The sequence below is a fragment of the Stegodyphus dumicola genome, chromosome 10 (genome assembly GCF_044657685.1).
Source record: "Stegodyphus dumicola isolate Sdum_Otavi_A_Nest chromosome 10, ASM4465768v1".
In the NCBI taxonomy this organism is placed as follows: Eukaryota; Metazoa; Arthropoda; class Arachnida; order Araneae; family Eresidae; genus Stegodyphus; species Stegodyphus dumicola.
The window spans coordinates 99,793,776-99,821,462 of record NC_140777.1 but is presented as its reverse complement, the minus strand read 5'-3'; the positions used below and the strand labels follow the sequence as shown (position 1 = coordinate 99,821,462).

Here is a 27,687-nt window from a genome sequence, read left to right as displayed (position 1 = left end):
ATATGTTACAATTACCTTATAAATTCTTTAAACAAAACAAAAATAAGAAGCACTAGCCATTTATATTACAGATAATTATGCTGAATAATTATATATAATTTAAAAATCATAAAATAATTCATGAATTAAAAGGAGAAAAATAATTTGTCATATAGTTTAATGCAAACAAAGATTAAATAATTATCTTTACAAAATTCATCTACAATTTTATATAACATATCACAAAAGCATGAGGCACCCTTTTACATTTTGAATTTCCAATGGCAAGCGAGATATTACATAAAAAAGAAAGACACAACTATAGTTAAAAGTTTCACTTATATGGATATAATGAAATTTAAGCTAACTTCTTGGTTATCAAGTGAATCTTGAGCTTCACTAGTATTAATAACAACTGCTGTTGACCATCTTTTACTGGGGTCTGTTGAAGGAGATAATGGAAAAAGGCAATTCAAAGCTGGTTCACTGCCTCTTCTTACCTGCAGAGGAGTCACCCCTATGGAGTAAAAGAGTAAAATATTAAGTCACAGTATTTACCATGACATTCCAAGATTTTTCCATCTTGGTCATCAATTAATAATGAATTCAGAAGCACTACTCAATAACATGTAAATATTTATCTGCTTACATTATTTTTTAAGCGTAAAAATTCGGCAGGTAGAATGCTATAAAAGTCCAGAATATTTAAATCACGGAATCTAGATTTGCGTAAGTCAGAAGCAGGGTTGTGGAGTCGGAATTGGGCAGATTTTGGGGTAAAAGGAGTCAGAGCTGGAGTCACTAAAAACAAGTTGACTCAGAATCCGGTTTTTTGTTAGACAGTTTGAATTTCAAATGAAATTTAAATGAATTGAAAAAAAAATAATATTGGCAACCTCAGTTATTATTTTTATTTATGGACTATATACATTAATAAATACTGTGATTTCTGGAAGAAACAACATGGCATTTACATGTTCAAAACTTAAATTTTCAGCGGGTGCAGCGTTTCTACCCATGCGGCGTTTAGGTGCACTAAAAATAAAATATTTCCTATGATGGTCATTGTACATAGTTTGAATAACTTTGTCATTGTACATAGTTTGGATGGCCTTGTCATAGTACATAGACTGGAGCTGTTCCCACACAAAAGACCACTCAGTTGCTTTTTGCGAACATTATTTCCCTTGAACCAACCTACATGCCTTATTCACTCTAAACCGGATCTCAGAACAATAACATTCTTTCTCCTTTCAAATCAGCATTCTCATCATTTTGAATAGTCTCTTTCCTCTGCCATTCGATGAATCATCCAGGACCCATCCTCTCCCCACCCCTGCCTTTTCTGCAAACTCCACCTGCCTCCCAATAAGGAACTCTGATACTCTGATGACAATGTATTTCCCCTTCAGCATGAATCCATTTTTATTGGCATTCTGCCAAATACAGATCCCATCAGTTTGGGTACAAGTACTTGTTGAATAGTTTTTAAGTAAGAAGGGAGCGGAAAATTTTTGAAAATGGCACCTAAACGGCACGGATGCTATACTGCTGGTTTTAAGCTTAATGTATTTTCACGTGCTGAACAAATTGGAAATAGAGCAGCAGCTCGAGAGTATGAAGTGAACAACAGATATATGCGACATTGGAGAACTGAAAAAGAAGAATTTAAAAATATGTCACAACAGAAACAAGCCAAAAGAAGTGGTACTGTAAGTGGCCGAATCTAGAGGATGACAAATGGATAAAGGAACAACGAGAAAAGGGAATGGCAATTCCCACTGTAAAAATTCGCTTAGAAGCAAAATTTATAGCAGAACATAAATGATTTCAAAGGAGGGCATTGCTGGTGTAGCAGATTTATGAAAAGAAAAAATATTTCTGTACGTACTAGAACAACAGTCAGGCAACAATTACCTATGGACTGGCAGGATAAAAAAGGCATCTTTTCTAAAATATGTGACAGATATGATTTAAAAAAAAAACTTTGGTCACAGATAATAAATATGGATGAAACAACGCTGCTCATTTTCGACTCTCCTGCAAACAGAACTGTTGATGAAACTGCTGCAAAAACTGTATCTGTGCTTACGATGGGGCATGAAAGAATGTCATTTACATGTGTGTTAGCTTTGTGCCGCAAATGGTGACAAGCTAAAGCCGATGATCATTTTTAAATGAAAGACTATTTCGAAGGGAGATTTTCCTAATGACATAATTATTTGTGCAAACGAGAGCGGCTGGAAGTGCAAAACAATCATGCATGAGTGGCTACAAAAAGTTTGGCAGTGTCGTAAGGGATCTTTTTTCCAACCTTTTTATTGATAATGGATTCCATGCGTGCTCATTTACTTGAGTCAGTGAAAACCAGATGTCAAAAATTGTCCACAACCGTAGCAATAATTCCTGGTAGTTTGACAAAAATCTTAGAACCATTAGATTTGTCAGGTAATAAATCCTTCAAAGCTGAAGTCCGAAGGCGGTGGGAGTGTTGGATGAGTGAAGGATTGCATACGTATACCAAAAGCGGTAAAATGCGTAGAGCATCCTTATGAAGAAGTTGCAAAGTGGGTTGGATGTGCATGGAAATGAGTAAAAACATCGTCAATAATAGCAGGGTTCAAAGAAGCTGAAATTATATCCTTAGATAAAGAGACTGTAAACCAAGAGGATGAATGTGACGATCTGGAAGACTTAGATCAGGATTTACTAAATCTTTTTAATTCAGATAGTGAAGAATCAGATTTTCATCGCTTCATATGATGCATTTAAAATTTCCTTTTGTCATCCAAATTTAATATTTCATTGTTGCAACATTTTTTATAATATAGTCTGAGTATTACAAATATGGACTTCTTCAGTGGGTAAATGTAAGTATATTCGTGAATGTAAATATATTTTCAACATTTCTTACCTTTATTTTTGAGTTATGGTTTAATTTCATGCATTTTTCTTAACTGATATGTCATATATCAGAGCATAGGTTGAGATTTTGCATCTATACGGCCTATGACAATGTCACGCGCAATTTAATCTATTGCGACGTTTATGCTGATGCAGCGTTTCTCTGTAATTTTAATTATTTTCCCGCCATTTTTCTCGAATGCGGCCTTTCTTCCGGAAATTACGGTAGTTATTTTCTATTTTATTGACATATTAATAAATAAATATAAGGGAGGAGGATGGATGTGATATTTGCCATTAGTGATTAAACTGATTCATTTAGTTACAAATCTCACTGGTAAATTTAGGTAAGCAGCAATAGCAGCAAGAACTCCCAAAATTGATGCCATTCTTAGGAAGCAAGCAGAAAAAGGAGCAATTATTGATCAAGCAACACGATAAGGAAGTACATATTTGACGATAAAGAGGTTGTTAGAATTAAGAACTTTTTTACAAGATGTAGACAATTGTAATGTTTCAATAACACAAAAACTGTGGGACGATCTTGCACAATTGGAAACTCTTCTTTCTACACCGTATTTAGCCACAAAAAGGCTGCAATCTGAAGAATTGACAAGAGGCAAAAATGGAAGAATGTGAAGTTTGTTCTTTCTGAAATGGAGGGTTTATTGGAGAAGGAATCATTTCTTCAATGAAGAAAAGAGAAACTAGCTTGCCTGACAATGAGATCTTGCTGGGTTTAATATATGTAGATCTGAGACACCGAATTTTCTTGGATGATAAACAAATTAAAAGAAAAAGAAAGCCATCTATTAAATTTCATTAAGAATGAAATTATTCTCAGAACAATTGGAGAATTTGAATCAGGACAGTCAAACTGCAGGCATTGCAACTGAGTCTCTATCATCCTCTTCCAGTGATGAATTAGATTTTGAGAAATATTTTTGGATAACATTGAAAAGGCTAAGGCAAAGTGAATGAATATAAAGAGCCAAGAGCCTAAAAGTACAAACAAGATTTCTACATGGCCTTTGAAGAAATAGAAAAATATTATTGTGCTTGCAAGACATCTTTTAGAACTTATAAAAATCTATCCTGAAAAGTTAAAAGTAGTAGCCCTAACAGTATCAAGTTAGTATGGAAAGACTCTTCTCAGCTCTGAAGTTTATCAAATCGGATCTATGGCTCTCCAACAAAGATCTTGCCTAAGCTATACTGTTTCTTAAAAATAGTTAATGCCAGTTTTTCCATTTCATAATAAATGCTAATTAATATAAATAATTTGCTATGCCATAAACTTTTTTCCTTGTAGTATCTATTACCTCTTTTATATTTAAAAAATAAGCTATAACCCATGCGTATATGTTTATATTGTTACAAAATGTAAAGGAGAGGTAAGATAGCTTCCCCGCAAAGGAGTTTTAGGGTTGCCATAAAATGGCAAGGGAAGGCAGGGTTGCCACATTTGGCGATAAATAGCCCATTTTCCAACATACCATGGACAGATGGAGAACCTTCTGGAACGAGTTCTTACCGGTTTAGCCCAGAATGTTCTCGAACACAAGTCGAAAGCTATATAAGCCCTGCTGGTTCGCAGTCAGTTAGTGTGCTTCTCTCATCGAGTGAGTGTGTGCTCCGTCTAGCAAGCTTGATAGTTAGTATCGAGTTGGTGTCTCGTCTAGCAAGTCAATCCCTGCGGAGTCGATCGAGTTGACAGCCGGGCAGCAAGTGTCGAGTGGGTGAAGATTCTTGCAATACTGGAGCACACTGATTAAGCTGCACATCAACTTCTCTCATCTCTGCATCACATGCATTTTCAGATGGTTCAACACTCGCTAACTGCGAGTTCATATTTTCACTATCAGTTTCTACCAGCTTTACTGTTGCATTTTCGCATTCTTCCGTCTCTACTTCAGGCACATGAGAATCAAAAACTTCATGTTTTCGTTTTTTTCCTTTAATCCCATTAGATTTTTCATCCATCATGTCTTGATCTTTCTCAGGCAATTCATTAGCTACTTCCTTCATTTCTTCATCCTTTGCTTCTGCAGAAAACATTTCTCTCATTTCCACATTGTCTTTTATGCCTCCAATATCTTCTGTAAACTCCACTTTCACGTGTTGGAGTTGCTCTCGCACCTTTTCTTGGCCGACATTTATTTCTTTTCGCCGGGCTTTCATCTCTTTCAATGCAGCTTTGATCTCAGCTGTCATCTCTTTATATCCAGATTTTATCTCATCATAATCCGTCTTTTATCTCAGCACATCTGGCTTTTTTATCTCTTCCTGTCCAGCTTTCAACTCGGCTAAAAGGTCCATCAAAGTCTTCATTTCTTCCGCCATGGCTTTTCTCTGCAGGCAGGTCACTCACAAACCACATTTCTGACACCAGTTGTTACGTTATTTTCTTCCTTCACGTTCGTACGGATTTTGTAGATTTGGAGTGAATAACAACGACACTTGATGAAGTATCGAATCGTACGGGGTTCATATATTTGGAGTGAATAACAATGTCACTTGATGAAGTATCGAAACACACTTTGTTTACCAATATTAATAAGCTAGCTTCAAAATCACTTTTACAGTCGTCGAACTGTTATAAACACGCTGACACATTCAGCGACACAGCCTTCACACTGTGAGGCAATAACGGTGGAAACAGCTTGACTGCAAAGCACACGAGTACAGCTCCCAACTCTGCTTCGTCGTTCTCCGAACTCCACGTACTCTCAGACTCTCCACGTGTTGCACTCGACAATACACAAGAGTATAGATCTCGACTCAGCACAGTCTAAGACAAAACTCGATAATGCACTAATTCGCGATGCACTCGACGACCAACTTGGCGCTAGACTTTGAGACACTCGCTCAATGACTGACTATCAGCTTGCTAGACGGAGCACACACTCACTCGATGATAGACGCACACCAACTGACTGTGGACTCACAGGGCTTATATAGCTTTCGGCTTCTGTTCGAGAACATTCTGGGCTAAACTGGTAAGAACTCGTTCCAGAAGGTTCTCCATCTGTCCATGGTATATGGTCAATTTTGTTGGCAAATGGGCGATTTATTGCCAAATGTGGCAACCCTGCCTCCCATTGTCATTTTGTGGCAACCCTAAACTTGCTTTGTCAGGAAGCTATCTTACCACGCCTTTACATTTCGTAACAATATTATACACAGGATGTTTCATAAATCATGGGACAAACTTTGAAGGGTGGTGGAGCGTACTAAAACATGCATTTTTTATAGGAATGTAGGTTTTAAAGTGACGGGTTGAGGCAGGAATGAAAAAAAAAAAAAAAAAAAAAAAAAAAGACACGAGAGGAAAATGTAATTATGTACAAAATCAACGCAAAGTGCTTCTTTGTAGGAATACAGTATTCACAATAAATGTTCAAATTTGCGAACACCAGCAGTAATAGAAGCTTAGTAACGTCGCAGAAGGGATTGATAAACATTTTGAAAAACGTCAGTCTTGCAGCCGCAATGGATAGTCGTGCAAAGAGGTCCTCCAGTGAGTCAACGGGAGTCTGATAAATGATGCTCTTCAGATAGACCCATAAAAAAAAATCTAAGGTGGATAAATCTGGCGAACAGGGTGGCCATCGTACAGCTCCACCACGGCCAATCCATCGGCCCGGAAACATTCCATCCAAGTAATTGCGGACCCGCATGTGGTTATGGGCTGGTGCACAAGCATGCTGGAACCACATGTAATCACGATCGACAGCCGGAACATCCTGCAGCTATTCCGTTAGCACCTCTTACAGAAAAATATGATAACATAAGCCATTTGTACGTGCAGGTAAGAGGTATGGGCCTATGAGGTAGTCATTAACGATACCCGCCCACACATTCACAGAGAAGCAGGTTTGGAATGCATGTGGACGTCTGCCGTGTGGATTATGAGTTGCTCACAGGTGCATGCTGTGGCTATTGAAGATGCCGTCCTGTGAGAAAGTTGCCTCATCCGATGGGAAAAAGGCCTGCTCCACACACTGCTGCAAGAACCAATGACAGAAATGAACTCGAAGAGGGTAATGTGTCTATTGCAAGGCTTGGACTCTCTGCAAATGGTATGGGTGCAAACCATTTTCATGCACATACTTGCCAACCTATGACACTCAAAAATCAGGAGATTTTTTTAAGAAATCAGGAGATTTTTCACAATGTTAAAAAGACTTTTTAAATGATAAAAATATAGTTTTTAATAATGAATTAACTTTAAATAGTTACTAAGTCTTAAATGCAAGCAAAACAAAAATACTTTAAACATAAAAAACATTTTTATTACTTTCATCGTTTTTAAAAAAAAAAAAAAAAAAAAAAAAAAAGCACTTTAATCAGTTTTTATACAAATGTTATGGACAGTGGCAGATTTTGCTCTCGTTAAGAAAGAAACTTCATAATTTTGTTCATAGCAATTGCCACGTACGCCTGCTTTCGCTAATAAATGTTTTTCTAATGTGTCATCACTAATATTAGATCTAAATTTAGTCCTCGTTTTCGCAACAACACTGAAAATCCTCTCACACTCTGCATTACTATGGGGAACTGTCAAGATGGCCAACATAATTCTAGAGAGTTCACTATATTTTAAAATTCCATCAGCACCTTTCAATTTTCCAATTAACCTCCACTGGGTGTCAATCCTAGCTGATTATATAACTTCATCCAAGTTTTCTAATTGTAAACTGCAAAATTGCGACTGCAGTATATCAGTAGCAACATCAATATCATCATCTTTCATGACTAAACGAAGTAACACAGGAAATCTGTTCAAAAAGTACCTTATATCAAAAAAAGATGCATTTGCTAGAGCAGAAACATCAGCAACTTTAGCATGCAAAATCACTTCATCGTTGACTGGAAATTTATGTAGTGTGTAATCACATACTCGACATAAGTAACTTCTAACATGAAGATAAAACTTATTTTTGTCTTCTTCTGAAAGTTCTTCCACTACTTTTGTAGTTGCAGCTCCTATTACCAAATCTTCATCTTCCTTTTGATTTTCTGTTTCACCATAAATCACATCATATATAGAATTACAAGAAAAAACACAGACTGGTTTTACAAACTTTGATAAAATGTCTTTAAACAGATCATAAATCATTGATTGCAAAACATGAATTAATGGAATTCTGCTTTGTAGAATTGTGTTCAGAACATCGAATGATGGCAAAATGAATTGTAAAAAAAAAAAGCAAAAAGCTTTGTTAAGGTCTGAAGACAAAAACATAAATATTCGTTCTTCACAAAATAAACTTACAGTAATCGGAAAATGTTTCGTGTGTTGAGCAATTTTTTTCTTTATTTTGAGAGAAATTTGTATCAGCTTTACGCTTATATTTTGCAGTATTATTTTGAGAACTGCCAGTTGAATTGCTGAATGATGCAGAAATTACAAAAAATCAAAATTTTTCTCATTTCAGTATTATGCAGCTGTTGGAACTGTTTCAATTTTTCCTTTCTTTTAGAAATCCTTTCAAGATAATAATAAATATCAACAATGTGTTCATCCACATTTAATGGTAAAGAAGCTGCCCCTTTTTCAGCTGCTAAATCTAAGAGGTCACAGGTGCACCTCATAATCTGCAAATCTGAATTTGCCTTTCTTAAGATGCCTGCAACACCAGTCTTCAAGCCTACCATTACTGATTCAGAAGTCAAACAACAAAAATCAGCGTTAATTCACAAAATTTTCACAGGACTAGTTTCGATGGTTTTACCGAACCATCATCTTCAGCTGCAAAACCGCAAATGAACAAGATAGGAAATAATGTTTAGATAAGATAAGAAAGCCTGGACAAGAATAAGCAAGTGGCGCCATCTGTTGGCGAAACCAGAACTAAAACATAATTTCTCTAAAAGCCGAAGGCAAATTTGGATTGGAATTAGGATCGTTAACTAGAACAGAAAGATTTTTATGAATGTGAAATGCCTCTAGAAAATCCAGTTCTCCAATGGAAGATGTTTTTTGAATAATTTTGGCAGCAGAAAAATTGAAAGTGTGATTTTCGGACCAACAATGTTGAGCAACAGAAGACTTCTGTGTTTCCTTTTTTCTAACATATGCCTCATGTTCTTTGACGCGAAATTTTAAGGCTCTCTTAGTTTGGCCAATGTAAATTAAACCGCACCGGCAAGGAATCCTATAAATACCCCAGGAAATCATATCCGGAATGGGATCCTTGAGTATAGAAGTTGGAATTTTACTGATGGGAGAATAAACAACCCGAATGTTAAATTTCTGCAAAATATGTGCAACTTTATAGCTAATTGATGGAAAGAAGGGAATGACAACAGAATTTTTATAATCTCCTAAAATAAGAGTGTGGCTTTTAGTGTGTTGAGATGAGAATTTTTTAACTGCTTGATTAATAATGTTGGGTGAAAAGACCCTGTCAATAGCTATTGCTTTTAAATAATTTAGTTCTTCATCAAGGGCTAGTTTGGAGGAGCAAACTTGAAGAGCACGGAAAACATAGGAATAAAATGAAGCTAACTTTTGTTTAGTCGGATGACATGATTTAAAGTGTGGTGGAAGGCAAACCGATGAAGGTTTACGGTAAACTGTAGTACTGAAGTTGGATGTGTTACGTGTGACCAGAATGTCGAGAAACGGAAGAGAATTGCAAGTCTCAAGTTCAAAAGTGAACTGAATAGCAGGATCAATAGAATTCATTGTTGAAAGAACTCTATTTAAATCATCTTTATTACCTTGAAACAGGGTAAAAGTATCGTCTACGTAGCGGAACCATGCCGGGAAGTTTAAAGTTTCAAACAATTTTGATTCATAATAATGCATGTAGATATCAGCCAGGATGGGACTGAGGGGGCTTCCCATGGCTAATCCCTCAGTTTGCTTGTAATATTTATTTTGGAAAACAAAATGTGTTTGTTTCAAACAGAGTTGAGTGAGAGAAATTAGCTCATCAATTTCGATGCAAGAGAAATGAAATTCGCGAAGTCTGGTTTCTAGACATCTTAATGCACCCTCCACTGGGACATTGGTGAATAATGATTTTACATCAAAAGAAAGCATGAGTAAATTACTAGGAGAAATGTTTTTAACCTTTTTTACAAACTCTATTGAATTTTTTATGGTGTAAATGTTATTGTCTAATAGAGTGGAAAATCTAGAAACTAAATATTTAGCTAATGGATACGAGGCAGTACCTAAATTTGATACAATAGGGCGGAAAGGAATACCACTTTTATGAATTTTGGGAAGAGCATATAATCTGGCACAATTCGCAACAGATGGGATAAGCGAATGTTTTAAGTTGCTTGAAATGATTTGCGAAGATTTGATCGCAGTTTTTATTTTGGATAAGTCCGAAGGTAAAGGATCTTTAGGGATCGGATTATATGGTCCTTCGTTTAAGAGTTTAGTGACACCATCGATGTAAGTGTTCTTATCCATGACGACTATCTGGCCACCTTTGTCGGCCTTTGAAATGACAATATCCGGGTTAGAATGAATCTCGCGCATTGTAGCTCTTTCTCTCGCAGTTAGATTTGGTTTCAAAGGTTTATTATTGAATTTCACATTATGAGCGATAAGATGCCTAATCATTTCTTTCTGTGAATCTGAAACTTTACTGAACTTGAAAGCTTGTTTACTCTCCCATCAATAAAATTCCAACTTCTATACTCAAGGACCCCATTCCGGATATGAATTCCTGGGGTATTTATAGGATTCCTTGCCAGTGCGGTTTAATTTACATTGGCCAAACTAAGAGAGCCTTAAAATTTCGCGTCAAAGAACATGAGGCATATGTTAGAAAAAAGGAAACACAGAAGTCTTCTGTTGCTCAACATTGTTGGTCCGAAAATCACACTTTCAATTTTTCTGCTGCCAAAATTATTCAAAAAACATCTTCCATTGGAGAACTGGATTTTCTAGAGGCATTTCACATTCATAAAAATCTTTCTGTTCTAGTTAACGATCCTAATTCCAATCCAAATTTGCCTTCGGCTTTTAGAGAAATTATGTTTTAGTTCTGGTTTCGCCAACAGATGGCGCCACTTGCTTATTCTTGTCCAGGCTTTCTTATCTTATCTAAACATTATTTCCTATCTTGTTCATTTGCGGTTTTGCAGCTGAAGATGATGGTTCGGTAAAACCATCGAAACTAGTCCTGTGAAAATTTTGTGAATTAACGCTGATTTTCGTTGTTTGACTTCTGAATCAGTATTTATTCGGCGTGTTATTGTGTCTTAATTATAGAAGCCCCAAACAGGCTTACATTTTGCTTTCTTTTTTGCACGTGGTGTGGCCGCCATTTTGTGATTGTAGGAGTTTCGGTGAGTACATTTTTGCAATTTTCAAGTTATGTTTATGTTTTGTACATTTGGATATTGTGCTTTGCTTGTCTGATTTCATGCATTTTGCTTACAAACATTTTGTTTTCTATTCATTTCAGTGAGGGATATTTCTGCTATTTTGTGTGTACTTTATTTTTGCTCAGTTAATTTAGTTTGATTTTCTGCATTGTTTATCATGCCTTCATCTGTTAATCGTTTCACTAAATTACGCCTGAAATGGCAAAAATTCCTGAATCATCTTGACTTTTTACTTAAATGTAAATGTAAAAAATTGATCCCCAATTTTATTCAAATCAAATCTAATCAAAAACCTTCGAGTCGCGTTTCAAGAATTCTGTTAAATTGCAAACTTGCCTTACTTCGGTCCGTGATAAGGGCTACACGTCAACAATTGTCCAAAATTGAACATGAACTCTATAAGCTTCATCTGGAACTCGCTAAAACATATCCAAAATTCAATGCCCTTGAACAAAAGTCTTGGTCTAGAACGGAGAATGCAGTTAACCGTCATAAAAACACCCTTGCAGTTAAATTCGAAAAACTTCTTTTACAGTCTTCCAGTTCAAGTAGTTCAAAAAATCTTCCCATTGTAAACATCAAGCCAATAGTTAATATTTCTAATGTTAGTCTTTCAGAAGAACAAGAGAGAATTCTAAAATATAATTTTAACTTCTCACAAACCTGTAAACCCTCGATTCCAAAGATTTTGGCTCCTATCGAAAAAGCTTTCAAGTTCAGTAAAGTTTCAGATTCACAGAAAGAAATGATTAGGCATCTTATCGCTCATAATGTGAAGTTCAATAATAAACCTTTGAAACCAAATCTAACTGTGAGAGAAAGAGCTACAATGCGCGAGATTCATTCTAACCCGGATATTGTCATTTCAAAGGCCGACAAAGGTGGCCAGATAGTCGTCATGGATAAGAACACTTACATCGATGGTGTCACTAAACTCTTAAACGAAGGACCATATAATCCGATCCCTAAAGATCCTTCACCTTCGGACTTATCCAAAATAAAAACTGCGATCAAATCTTCGCAAATCATTTCAAGCAACTTAAAACATTCGCTTATCCCATCTGTTGCGAATTATGCCAGATTATATGCTCTTCCCAAAATTCATAAAAGTGGTATTCCTTTCCGCCCTATTGTATCAAATTTAGGTACTGCCTCGTATCCATTAGCTAAATATTTAGTTTCTAGATTTTCCACTCTATTAGACAATAACATTTACACCATAAAAAATTCAATAGAGTTTGTAAAAAAGGTTAAAAACATTTCTCCTCGTAATTTACTCATGGTTTCTTTTGATGTAAAATCATTATTCACCAATGTCCCAGTGGAGGGTGCATTAAGATGTCCAGAAACCAGACTTCGCGAATTTCATTTCTCTTGCATCGAAATTGATGAGCTAATTTCTCTCACTCAACTCTGTTTGAAACAAACACATTTTGTTTTCCAAAATAAATATTACAAGCAAACTGAGGGATTAGCCATGGGAAGCCCCTTCAGTCCCATCCTGGCTGATATCTACATGCATTATTATGAATCAAAATTGTTTGAAACTTTAAACTTCCCGGCATGGTTCCGCTACGTAGACGATACTTTTACCCTGTTTCAAGGTAATAAAGATGATTTAAATAGAGTTCTTTCAACAATGAATTCTATTGATCCTGCTATTCAGTTCACTTTTGAACTTGAGACTTGCAATTCTCTTCCGTTTCTCGACATTCTGGTCACACGTAACACATCCAACTTCAGTACTACAGTTTACCGTAAACCTTCATCGGTTTGCCTTCCACCACACTTTAAATCATGTCATCCGACTAAACAAAAGTTAGCTTCATTTTATTCCTATGTTTTCCGTGCTTTTCAAGTTTGCTCCTCCAAACTAGCCCTTGATGAAGAACTAAATTATTTAAAAGCAATAGCTATTGACAGGGGCTTTTCACCCAACATTATTAATCAAGCAGTTAAAAAATTCTCATCTCAACACTCTAAAAGCCACACTCTTATTTTAGGAGATTATAAAAATTCTGTTGTCATTCCCTTCTTTCCATCAATTAGCTATAAAGTTGCACATATTTTGCAGAAATTTAACTTCCGGGTTGTTTACTCTCCCATCAATAAAATTCCAACTTCTATACTCAAGGACCCCATTCCGGATATGAATTCCTGGGGTATTTATAGGATTCCTTGCCAGTGCGGTTTAATTTACATTGGCCAAACTAAGAGAGCCTTAAAATTTCGCGTCAAAGAACATGAGGCATATGTTAGAAAAAAGGAAACACAGAAGTCTTCTGTTGCTCAACATTGTTGGTCCGAAAATCACACTTTCAATTTTTCTGCTGCCAAAATTATTCAAAAAACATCTTCCATTGGAGAACTGGATTTTCTAGAGGCATTTCACATTCATAAAAATCTTTCTGTTCTAGTTAACGATCCTAATTCCAATCCAAATTTGCCTTCGGCTTTTAGAGAAATTATGTTTTAGTTCTGGTTTCGCCAACAGATGGCGCCACTTGCTTATTCTTGTCCAGGCTTTCTTATCTTATCTAAACATTATTTCCTATCTTGTTCATTTGCGGTTTTGCAGCTGAAGATGATGGTTCGGTAAAACCATCGAAACTAGTCCTGTGAAAATTTTGTGAATTAACGCTGATTTTTGTTGTTTGACTTCTGAATCAGTATTTATTCGGCGTGTTATTGTGTCTTAACTACCATTACTGGTGCATCATCGGCACCAAGCGCTAAGCAATTATCCAGAGGGACTGCATTTTATTTTAAAGTTTTAATAATTAGCTGTGCTATATTAAAGCCTGTCGAATGTCCTTCTAAGGTGGGGACAGAAAGTAAACTGTACTCAAATTTCTGAAGACTCTGCATTAAAAAAAAGAAACAACAATTGGATACAGTTTTGAATTGGTATTATTGCTTCCATCCGTAGAGAGGCAGAACGGAGCTGTTTTAATGCAATCAATAACTGAAGATTTATTTTTCAAACCCATTTCTTTAACAATTGCACCTGTTTTGGTCCTTGCACTTGAGTATTCCTTAGCGATTTCACTATCAGGAAACACTTTTCTAAATAAAGCTGCAGCGTGATCCGATGCATTCAGTGGCAGGTTGTGCTCCAGTAAAAAGGCAGAGAACAGACATTCTGCATTAATCACTTTTTGGTCTTTTGTTTCCGAAGAAAAATTTAATTTTTCGTTTTTTCAAAACAACTCATGTTGTCCTTGTGTTTTTGTGTACGCACATGTTTGAGAACATCTGCCCTTCCACCAAGCGAAATCGAAAAATCGCAACGACAGATGGTACACATTGCAAATTTATTACATTTCCTTGAAGAAATAATGGAAGGAAAGTCAACTGTGTACGATTTTTGAAACGTGCACGAGTATTTCACCTTTCTCGCAGACATATCAAAAGACGATAATTTCTAAAACTATTTCCTAAAGGCATGTGTACTCACACAACTCAGGACAAGATGAACGAAATAGCGAAAGAACATCCAAAGAACGGCCAACGGCCTTGAGCTTGCTTTGTGCTCATTGGCTAATATATGCCAGATGACACGCAGTGGAGCTCGATGCCCATTGGACAACTGGAGAATAAGACGTTTCTAGATATGTATGCTGTCAATCACAAAGCAGAAATTCTCATCTGATTCGCATGGTTTCATTTTAGATGTAATCTAGAGAAAATTCAGTTGCTTTCAGAAGTCCAAAATCACTTTTTTTTTTTTTTTTTTTTTTTTTTTGTTCATATAACGAAGTATTAAGCCAAGTCCCATAAAAGTCGTGAGAAATATTAAGAATAAGAAAAAGTTGGGAGAAATATATTGTAAATCGGGTTGGCGGGAGAGCGGTCGAAAATCGGGAGTCTCCCGCCTAAATCGGGAGAGTTGGCAACTCTGCATGCAATACTCTCCAAACGGTAGAATGACTCAGCTGCAGACGACATGCAATAGCTCTTGTACTTGTCTCAGGTGATTCATGCACAATGTTCAAGATAGATTCTTCAATGTGAGGTTTTCGTGCCTTCTTCCACTCCTAGTGTCAGAGGTGGCTTCATATAACCCATTTTCAGACAGAGACAAATGCAACCTCTTGATTAGGTTAGGTTATTTAATTACGGCAAAGCCCCGAGAGCTATCTGCCTAAGGGGAGGGAAGCCTTTGTGGAGGACTTTCTAAGGGAAACTGGCTCGCATACACGTTACACATGGGGAAAACCACGAAAACAGACATGCAGTCAGTCCATTAGCGGGATTCGAACCTCGGACTGAACTACCAGTGTTCAGCGACTTTACCGCTCGGCCGCTGGTGGGCCTGCAACATCTTGAACATTGTGTGCTTCGGCATATGCCTGTTCGGAAACCGTTTCTGGTAACCGTAGCGCTGCTCTGCCATTCCCATTAGCAGCACCATGCATGAGATGCATGTAAGCTTTTTCCCTGTGCGTAAACTCACCCATCACTCTCGACATCAGAGTTGCTAATGATACTCTGCTGCATCGGATCGTGGTTTGTCTGGCTCACTACCGCCCTCTACCACTGCACTGCCAGCCAATCACATCTGTAGTTCTTATTACTATTAGTGTTCCATTTTTTTAACATTTATTGCGAATACTGCATTGCTACAAAGAAGCACTTTGCATTGATTTTGTACACAAACAAATTTTCCTCTCATGTCGTTTTCTTGTGTTCCTGCCTTAAACCGTCACTTTAGACCCTATATTCCTATACAAAAAATGCATGTTTTAGTACACTCCACCACCCCTCCAAGTTTGTCCCATGATCTATGAAACACCCTGTATATACGAGGGAGTTGGAGTCTTCAAAATTTCAGAAGTCGGAGTCAGTCATTTTCCCTACCGACTCCACAGCCCTGGTCAGAAGTTTGTAAATTGATAAGTTCTATTTGAACATCTTCTGGAGCTTCTTCGACTACAACAGAAAATGGGTCCCTGAACAGTTTAAATTTAACCTTAGGCAACTCAAAGTCTGCAAATTGCTTTTCAAAAGAAATAAGCAGCCTCTTTATTTGATCTGAATAATCTAGTTGTTTATCAGGAAAATCTTCTTTGAGTTTCTTCAGGTAAGGAAAACTGACAAAATTTTGACAGCCAAGCTGCTTTGAGAACAGCTGATTTAAGTTTAAAAGCAGATACTGCACTGGTCAGGTGATTTAATTCGTTTTTTCCCATAAATTTTTTATTTAGGTCATTCAGAGGGGCTGTCACATCAACTAAAAATGCTAAGTTACACTTAAAAGATGGTTCCTTTAACATCTCAGTTTGCTTGCCATTTTCTTCAAGGAATGGTATTATTTTATCAATCAAATCAGCAAACCTTTTCAAGCCTCTCCACAGCTCAACCATCGTACTTCAGAGTAATATACGAGATCACTAAGCGGTGCATCTGTGTGTCTAGGATTTCCTTAAATTGCCGGTGGTTTAAACCATGTGAGCGAATAACATTGATTGTATTGTTCACTACTTTCATTAAGCGGTTAAATCCTAGTTCTTTCACACATAGCTGTTCTTGATCAATGATACCCAAGCAAATCTTTTCCTCTATCATCCAAGTGGTTTCTCAGTAGATTCACCATGCCATTCTGAATTCCAATCATGGCTGCAGCTCCATCAGTAGTGATACTAACAATTAATATAAAAATTATATCCAGAACACAAATTTAAAGCTGAGGATGAAATATCAGTTCCAGTTGTTCGCCCCTTCATTGAACTCAGTCCAACAAGTTCTTCAGTTACTTCAAAATTTTCAGGAATTCCTCTGACAAACAAAAGAAGCTGAGCTGTTGAAGTAATATCTGCTGACTCATCAGCTTACTTAAATTCTGTAATTGCTCAGTAAGATCATCAGATAAATTTTCAATTCTTCTTTGAATTGTCATTATATTGAGACTCACATTTTTAAAGTTCTGCATAGCTTCAGTGCATACTTTCTCAGAAGCCAACAATATACATTCCTCTGCAAAATCGCCATCAGTGAATGGGTGGCCACTTTTAGCAATTAATTAAGGCTGCAATTCCCAATTAACTTGAACACAGATATCTAACTGTGAAGATGCCTTTGTAAATAAATTCCTTTGAGCAACGACAGAATTGCAAAGAGATCTGATTTTATGATTTTGAACCTCTCCCTCAAGCTTAGAACATTTTCAGTGTTTCGTGTCGTAGTGTCATTTAATGTTATACTCCTTGCAAACACTAATTGTAAAATTACATATCAAGCAAGTAATTCTATTATTTCATTCCACAAAAAAATATTTCAAAGTCCAGGCCCCCGAAAATTTCCTGTTATCGTCTGCTAACTTTCTTTCTGTTTTACATCCATTCATCATGGCAACTATCAAAACCACGTGGAACAAAAATTGCAAAAATTCTACGTTGGTTCCGCTTTCAAAATAATATTTAAACAAAAAAGTGAAATATTCAAAATACAAAACTTCTTAATAGTCTCAAAAAGAAAAATAAACGCCACACATGATAAAACAATGTATAGCCAGGAAGCCAAAAGTGCAACGTCACTAAGAAAATGAATGCACCACTTCGGATCCTAGCAAATACTTTTCTCTTCCACTTTACTAGCGCATGCGTGCAAACACACTCGTGCTGCGTCATACTACAGACTCTTTCTCAATCTTCTACAGGTGTTGGTCCTACAGGCTAGGAGCAATTTTTGTTCTCAGGCAGCAGATATGTGTTTTGGTTGACACCAGGAACTTTGTTCAGTTCCAAATCTCACTTTGAGGGCTTAGAGTAGAATGAGTAATGAAGGAGGAGGGTGATTTTTTTTTTTTCTCATAATTAATTCTAGAGACAACCGATATGTCAAATCGTAACAAAAGTTTGAAAAGGTCTCGGCAGGCCACAAGTTGATCGCTCGCGAACCGCAGGTTGTACATCCCTAACGTAACGTTGCACATTTTTTGTTGGCTACTCCTTTGACTTTTTAAGTGAATATAAATCGATGTGTACATGCACAAAGTCAAGGGTGTGCACAATGCCTAGTTTGTGCAATTCTCTGATGTTTCTTTAAGTGAAAATAGGTCGATGTGTACATGGATACCGAGTTTGTGCAATTCTTTAACTTGTTATTTTGGCGCAAAATTCGCCTCTACACATACACAAACTCGGTGTCCACGTACCGCCAAAAATCGCGGGGTACCCGTAAATATATTTTTATCATTAATATTTTTGATGTTAAAAATCAATAATTACAGCACAAGCCAAGAAAAATCACTCATGAAACAACATGAAATTTAATCCTTTACTAGGAAATTTATTTTTTACCTGCAGGCTGCTGATCTTCTGTTATTTCTACATCACTATTGTAAGGAATGCTACAGTGTGATCCAACTTCAACACTGAACATATCAGGGCTTCCAGTGCAGACAGAACTTGTACTCGTGACATCTCCACAGTTATATTGAGGTAACGGAGAATAATTTTCTTCTTCAAAAACAGCTATTATCTAAATTTTAAGAAAGGGGAAAAAAACTTTGCCATCAGATATAAAATATGATACAATATAGAATTGTCTTTTATTTGCATAAAAAATTAATAAAGATAGAAATTATTAATCTCAAATCCACATAACATTTTCTGCAACACAAAATGGTCAGGATTTAATATAATACACTATTAACTTTTACACTGGCCGTTAATTTCACAGTTAGATTGAACTGAACCATTTAATTTAGGCAATGCAGATGACGGCTATCTGTCTAAGCTTCAACTCAAATTTGATAGAAAGCTGAACAAAGGGTATAATTCAATCTCTTTTTTTCTTCCTAACACCAAATGTTCAGAGCCTTAGACATTACAGTCATAAATACCCATACCCTATCTGATAATAGAACCTAAATGCAACAGTATGCGAATCGTGCATTCCATGCTAGCTATATCATTGTTCAGGGTGGCAAGCTTTACTACTAAGATGCATCTTTATATATCACAACTGCAAACCTTGAACCATGAAACACTGAGAGGTTCTTATGGAAAAATCTGGGAGTTTCCAGCAGTTTTATTTAATGAGATACTTTATATTTTACGTTCTTCAGCTAATTTGACTTTGTAATTTTTTTTACACACGGAGAGAACACCCTCAGCAAGAAAGTATTATAAAGTATAGAGAGAAATATACCTCAGCATTAGCTTTTATTTATCATAGGACTTCTGAATATGATGAAAATAAAATTGATAATCAATGCATACACATTATTATGTAGATAAACTTAGTAATGAGTTTGAGATGTTTTATAAATCTCAGAAGCAGATTAGAGAACTGAGATTAAATAAAATTCAATACGAAAAATTATGCTGAAATTTACTTAAAGTGGGAGAATAGAGTTAGCACAATTTCATTCATTTATTGCTGAGAAATATTTTTCTTGATAAAGGTAAAAAATCCAAAACTTGAAAATTCTCAGAATGACTCGGAAAGATGTTTAAAAAATGGTAATGTGCTGGTAAAATTGGAAAGGTTAGCAGTTCATAATATATATATTGAATGAAATGATTGAGAATGTGGATGCTAAAAAAGCAGAAAGAAAAACTTGGAAACAGGCCTATTTAATCAAAATTACAGACAACGTTAATACACTCCTGCACAAAATGAATACATTGTTTTTGTATCCAAAACTGAATTAACTTATATGCAGACATTTGAAGACTTCATTATCCTATGTAAAACATTTCTCCAAAAAATATATTAAGCAAGATATTACATAATTTTATATCGTAGGCATGCACTGTTTGGTTGATTTTCATGGCAGTATGGATTCCGGTGACATCTTTCAGTGGTGAAAAACCACATTTATTACTTAGCGTTTACAATACAATGTTATTTGTTTTGCTGAACTTGCAGCATATTTGCAGCATTAATTTTTATCCTGGTTTGATTATTATTTAGTGTTTATTACTTAGCGTTTACAGTACAATGTTATTTGTTTTGCTGAACTTGCAGCATATTTGCAGCATTAATTTTTATCCTGGTTTGATCCACGGAAGGAAAGAAACAGCAAAATGATCATCATACTCAGATCAGCATTTGCTCAGAACATACACCACATAGTGTATGGCAGCATTTGCTCAACCAGTTTTGTTAAAAATACGAGCTACTACTAATATTGGGTACTTACATATTATTGCAACCATCTTAATAAAAGAAAGCAAATTTTCAAAATGCGTCAAACGTTTATTTAATAATAAAATTTAGTGTGTTCCAAAGTGTGTTTTATTTTTATGTGTTGTTAACATTAACAAATATGCAATAAATATCGACAACTATAAATCTTTAATAAAATAATTGGAAAAATTTCCGAACTGCACTAAGTAATTTTTACCTTTTCCTTTTAACAAAGTTGCTAAATCACACCACAGTGGTTGGGTTAAATAAGTTTTTAATACTTTTGTTGAATTACACAATTTAAAACTGCAAATAAAAGTTCAGCTGATTTATATTGACACTTTTTACTAATGTCTCTATAAATCTAACAACTGCTATTACAGCATTCACTAAGCTTATACAAATCTCATTTTTACATAGATTTACATGAAAAAAGGTTGTTGATTCTTCTTAAAGAGCAGAATCTGCCATATCTTTTATTGACTGTTTTATTTGCAACAGTTAAATATTCTTCACAGAAGTATTTCGTTATATACACATGCATTCTTTTGCAAAAATAAATCGAAACTCCAAGAAGGACTTTTGCGATCGTGACGATATTTGGTATGCAAAAATATCTTGATCTAACATGCAAATGATCAAGGTAATTCAAGGTAAATGAACAGAAATAGGGATCATCATGCGCATTTCGTAAAGTATAAAACCAGTAACAGAGGTGGAAAATTTATTTTTTCTGTTATTGCCATTGTAATTCCCTAAAGAATCAACTAAAGATGCCATTACGATGATATCAAAGACTTTACAGACAACTAAACGACTTCGAACATGATCGCATTGTAGGATTGCATGAAGCTGGGTGGTCAAAACTGAGCTATAAGCTGCTACCTACAGCATACAGACACTGCTGTGCAAAGATGTTGGCAGCAATGGTTGCTACAAGAAAATTGCCGACGAATTAAAGGCTCTGGAAGGCCAAGGACCACAAATGCGAGGCAAGACAGGATGACTGTACGCCAGGCCAGAACCGCTCCAACGATATCATTGTCGACTATTCAATGCAATACAGCCATGTCTTTACCTCTCGTGGTACCATCCGCCATCTCACGCGCTTGTCTGAGGTGCGGTTACGCTCACAGAAACCTTTAAGATGTTTGCCTTTGATCCTACAACATAGGCAGAATCGCAGCCGATCATCATAACTGCCATCAGACTGGCATTGTATAGTGTTCAGCGATGAGTCTCACAGATGAAGTCCCATCTTATAGCAGATGACCACCGTGTTCGTGTCTCGAGAAGAAGGGGCCAGCAGTCCCAAACAGCCTTTGTTTTATAAAGACATACAGCCATAACCTCTGGTGCGATGGTGTGAGACACTAGTTCTTATGACAGCAGGTCATCTTTAGTCATCCTCCATACATCTTTAACAGCTCAACGATATGTTGATATCATCCTGCAGCCGATTGCATTACCCTTCATGGCACATCATCCTGGGGCCATTTTTCAACAAGATAATGCCAAGCCACATACCGCTCGCATATCTCTGGACTGTTTCCGTGTGATTGATCCTTGGCCAGCAAGGTTACCAGACCTTTTACAAATCAAGCATGTCTGGGACATGGTAGGCTGCCAGATTCGGGCACAAAATATCACAGATCTGGAGCGACAACTGATGAATGCCTGGCAGAATGTGTTGCAGGATGACATTAAGAGCCTCTACTACTCCTTGCTTCGACGACGATTCAACGAACTACTAATTTGAACACTCAATGGGTGATTGCAAGACATGAACAGGTACTATGACCTTGATTTTTTTATAATTATTTGATTATCTGTGTACGAGCTACACACGTATTCAATTTAATCAAAAACAACAACTGACTTCATGGTGCTTCGATTTTTTTGCAAAATAGTGTATTAAATATCTGAACAACTCAGGGTTTTCAATTTGTCAAGAAGACGTATTTAAACAACAGTTATTAGCCAATTTGGTAAAATTATTTATTTTAGTCTATAATTTCATACACTTATACTCATTAAGATTACATTTACATTATTAAAGGAAGTAACACACATTTAACATTACAAACAAGTTTACATTAATTCACAATAACCACTTCACTCTACTTTACTTCAATTAGAGTACTCTTTTATGATATTTGCAGAGCAAACTTACATCTCTTGATCGGCTCAGCTACTAAACTTCCTAACATAAATAGTTGGTCAGTTAAAATTAAAACTTGAATTACATACTTTTAGGATATTCTTTGATTTTTTCTAGATTTATATTATTTAAATATTTTTATATTAATTTTTTTTAATAAAACAAAGATAGCAGCTGGGCACTCAACTTTACTTACATTAGCACCATCTACATAATTTGCAGAACACACTTACATCACTTAGGAAATACTTTTGCAGACCCCAACGCTAATATGGTAGGTAAGTTAGAATTAAAACTTACTATTTACTTGCTTTTAAGTATTTTTTATGTAGTATTTAAGCATTTTCTAAATTTGTAATTATATTTTTAAGTATATATTTGTTTTTTATAAATTATGAATTAGTTCTTTTTAGTTTCTTATTGGTTTATATAAATTATGTCTAGTTCCTTTTTGATTGATATGCATATTCGTGTCGGGGAGGTTTCTGTATAAATGCATTGGTTTCTAAATTAATTTTTTTGGAAAATTTAATTTTTTAAAAAATTTAATTTAATACTAGACTTTACATTGCTTATTTCTTAATATACTTCATTATTGGTATTTTCCTTTTAGACCTTTAATTTTTAATTGCTAATTTCTCAAGGTACCACTTTATTGGTATTTCTTTTTGGGCATTCTTCACTATGTATTTACTTTTGGTTTTGATTTTTACCCTTGCCTGCATGAATGACGAAACACGTATTGAATGATTGAAGAGTTAGGTTTGGAGGCAACTTCCCCTTGATAAGTCTGTCTCCTGCCTGCTCAACAGTCATTCACTTACGCATTTTTTAAAAAAATTTTTAGATTAATTTTAATTTGCTAAATTGGTAAATTTATTTTCACGGTTTGGTTTTGCACTTGATTTACTTATGCTATCTGAATTTAAATGATATTGTAGATTAGTTTGAAAATTAAATCTTTTATATGTTTGCACATTTTTTAAATTTTTTAACTTTAAATTTGCATTTTTACATATTTACATGTTTATTAAAATTTAAATTTCATTCCTTGCAGCAATGGCGCAAAGAATTAATTAAATTTGTATTTAAATTCAATTTATTCTTTTGAAACAAGTTAGGCTAATATATACCAAGAGACAAAAAATCTCATGACCAGATAAAGTCAGTCATGCAGCTCAGAAGGGTTAAAAATATGAATAACATTAGAAAAAACATGCTTCATAAGCTCTTAAATAGCAAGCCTATCAGAAGAAGCATTTTTTTAGAATATAATCTAGTATCTAGATAAAGTTTTCCATATTTAACTATACATATGTTTGTCAATAAATAAAATATACCTGTTCTCTGTCGTCTGCCACATCATTGAGCTGATCATCCGGATACAATATACCATCATCTCTTGAGCTTTTTAAATTGTGAATTGTAACCACTGATGATGGTGGCTAAAATACAGTAAAATTTCTAGTAATTAAAGATGCATTAAATGAATAAATTGAAATGATAATGTGAATAATTAATATGAAGTTTACTATAAAAAGTAATTGATTTTAAGAATTTTAATCAATACTAAGAAGGAAATCAAGGTTTAATCCTAGTATTGACTACTTTTGGCGACTTTATGATGAGCAGTAAAAACGGGACATATACGATGAGTAGTTAACGGGTCATTCAAAGAAAATATGTAGTTAAACATAGTATATACTATGTATATAATATATATACTATGTGTGTATAATATATATATAGACGTTCTTTGGATCATTTTTGGTGTTGGCGATAATCTTCAAAGTCGCGCCAAGGCTGCACCGTATACTAGGATTTTACCGAAATCAATTAAGAAGGGAATTCAAAAATTATTCTTAAATCAAATAAATTACATTTCCTTTTTATATGTTTAAAATTTTTTAATGTTAATTTTTATATGTTTACTTTTATATATTTAAAATTATGTAAAAAAATTCAAGTTTTAGATATATATAAATAACAAATTAAAATAATATACATAAATTAAAATAACATTAATATATATATTTACTTCGCATTTTAAAAATTTATTTTGCATTACCTATACATAGCACATCCATAAAAATTGGTGAGCACTCAGCGTGCGCACGATACACCCTGCAATGGGGCTTTCAAGAATCTAGACAGTTTTAAAAAAATCAGGAAGATTAGTACAGAATAAAATTACTGCTTTATAGTGCCTAAATTTTCTCCAAGGAGCATTTTGATACCAGTTTGAAATAATTATGTTGATATGAAATCTTTCTATGTAAGCTATGGAATTTTTGTAGATAAAGAAGGCTAAAAATTAAAACAAAAAATATATTTTTTTATTCTATATTATTAACAATATTCATTTGAATACAGTTTCCTCATAGCCATTAAGTAACGATTGTACTGAACTGCAAAATATTTGGAACTTCGCCGCTACGATCGACTGATTACGTCCTTGCCAAGGCGAATATCAGCACAAGCGTTCATCAGAAGTCTCTCGGTAACGCCTGTCAAAAATATGCGTATGTGACCCTTGTGTTACTTAAAAAAACATATACGAAATTCTTCACACTAGGAGTTCTGAATATCAAATGCCTTTCAACTCATAAGAATTTCATTCAATATTCAGACTAGCGGAAAAAGAAAACCGAAACTACTTTTTCGACAAATTGGACTGCTGGATAAATATTAAACTCAACCTTTTCTCCAGAAAATAATTAATAATCGCATGTTAAATAACATTCGGATTGAAAGTTTATAGCAGTGTTTACCTGTGTGTAATTTTTTTTTTGAGGGGAGGGGTCGGAAAAACTCGCATTAAATCGAAACATCTTGAAATTTACGTCGGCAATAAAAAAAATCGAGTGCTTTTAACTAGCGCTAATTCTAACTTTAATCAAACGATAGCTTAAATCTAAGCTGATAAAATATGCACTGATTTTCTTTAAAACAGTGCCTTCAACTGTTTTCAAAACAGTAGGCACTGTTTTAAACTTCAACTGTTCAACTTCAACTGTTTTCAAAACAGTAGGCACTGTTTTAAACTTCAACTGTTCAACTTCAACTGTTTTCAAAACAGTACAAATACAGTTCAATTTTCTTTCCTAATATTACTCACGCTTCCTCAGAAGAGTGATCTAATTTTTCTTGAACTCAGAAGTTGCTTACAAAATTCTTTTAATTTACTCTAAAACCACCCTTTCACTGATATTTCCTTATCAATGCAAGGGAACACTAAGAACAGAGTTTCAAAGAAAATCAAACTGGTTTTCAGAGTTTTAACCACTTCATACATTAATTATTTTTAGTTTTGAAAAATTGTAATATACATTAACACTATTAGAAGCAGTGTCTACTAAAACGTTCTGCATGCGATTTTTGGCGTATTTTGAAAAATCGATTCATAATGATAAATATTTTTATAATGTTAATAAAACTCCAGAAATACATATGCACCATATTAAGCAGAGCAAATAAACCACAGAAACCACAGTAACTTTTTTCGATACACTTTTCATAATATAATCAATCATATAAGAAACTTTATAACAGCACAGGGTTAAAATAAAAATAAAACGTCCTCATTTCACAGCAACTAATTAGACAAGACACGTACGATCGTATTTTATCCGCTTATGTCAATAGGAAAAACACCTACCTTAAGTTGAAACTTTCGCTCGGCTTTTCGAAAACTGTACTTCCTTGCGTGTCCCAAAATCCGTCCCAGTGTTTCTGACATGATGTGTTCATGTCAAACCCTGAGGTTATATTAAAATCACCCATTGCCCTTCGTCGCCCAATAAAATGTCAAAATACGGCAAAAAGACAGAACACGCGCACATCACGGTCACGGCACCGAAACTTCTCACATGCCCGAAACACATGAGAACAGATCGGCTGCAGGGTTGCGGCTAAAGAGTAAAAAATGGAGCCAAGATGAGAAAAGCATCGCCAAATTGCTGACTAAATGTCGAAGCCGGTTCTATCAGTAAATTACGAAGGACGTTTGGATCGGGTTAGTTCACCACGCGGCATTCAGAAGCCAGACAAGAATACGCAAATGGCGTTTAAAGAATTGTGGCGCGTAATAGTTTCAATGCAGCAATATTGTCATCACGTAATACAAATTCTATGTGAAAACAGTGACAGTATGTTTTTATAAAATAATTGAACATTTACTGTTATCGATCTACATGTTCTGTTAACGGAAAAGATAATTAATTATACTATATGAAAATAAAGGATTTTTAACTTTATAAGAAAATAAAGGATTTTTAACCCCCACGTCACTATCCGAAGTTTATTCATATCTAATTTAGAAGACAAATTCCCGCGCTGTCGCAGTTTATTACCCTTTTAACACGGAATTTTAGACGAAAAAAAAGCGTTCAAATCAGCGACCAAAAACCCACTAAGAGCATTAAATGTAGTTTCATATCAAAATTAATCAACATTTCACTACTACTACTACTTACTTTATGATAGGGTAGCTTAGATTCTTATCAAGGGGAGTGTGGGGAACGCCTTTTTTTCAGTATGTGTGATATACAAGGTGTAAAAAAGAAACGCATTCGTTAACGTTCTATAAACATGATTTACCTACACGAGTAATTCAATTCTACCAGGTTAAATTCCGAATAAGCATGAGTTATAGTATCTTTGTAAAACAGGAGTACTTAAAAGCGGTCAATAACAGCGGATTTCACTCCTTGGTACCAAAGCTTTGAGCAGCCGCCTAATCGGTATAGTGGTTAGCATCGCTGACTGCCGTACCGAAGGGCCCGGGTTCGAAGCCCGTCGAAGGCATGTATGCTCGTAAATGTATAGTGCCTGTGCGGCATGGGGTCACTCAAAACATGCGGCGAGCCGAAAGTCCTCTCGAGAGGTGCGTGGTAGGGAAAGAGGGGTGGGAAACCCTGGGACCCGTCCCTCCGGGCCTCCATCAAAATTGGACCGGCTCTCCATCAAAATTGGGGGAGGGACTCATAAGGTGTCACTCGTAAGGTGAGCGTAAACTTACGCTCCTTGCCAGGAGGAATTTCGTGGGCTTGTCAGCTTGGCCTGACTTATAGGTCAGACATGTGAGCATTAATAACAACAAAGCTTTAGGCAGCTTTTAGATCTCGTTGCAAATCGATAATGTTCTC

General features: G+C 35.4%; 1 protein-coding gene across 3 annotated transcripts in view; it reads right to left on the bottom strand.

Moving 5' to 3' along the window:
* Positions 1 to 27,687, bottom strand: part of LOC118196009 (partitioning defective 3 homolog) — a 171,970-nt gene that overhangs the window by 91,446 nt on the left and 52,837 nt on the right. For 2 of the 3 annotated variants that reach the window (XM_085825312.1, XM_085825311.1), the window contains exons 2-4: positions 23,881 to 23,985; positions 18,543 to 18,723; positions 348 to 496 (exon numbers count right to left, since the gene is read on the bottom strand). In XM_085825312.1, coding sequence (XP_085681438.1) covers positions 348 to 496; positions 18,543 to 18,723; positions 23,881 to 23,985 — 435 coding nt within the window. Of the gene's footprint in view, positions 1 to 347; positions 497 to 18,542; positions 18,724 to 23,880; positions 23,986 to 26,198; positions 26,445 to 27,687 lie in introns of those variants that run through there. The other variant, XM_085825313.1, reaches the window with a different exon arrangement.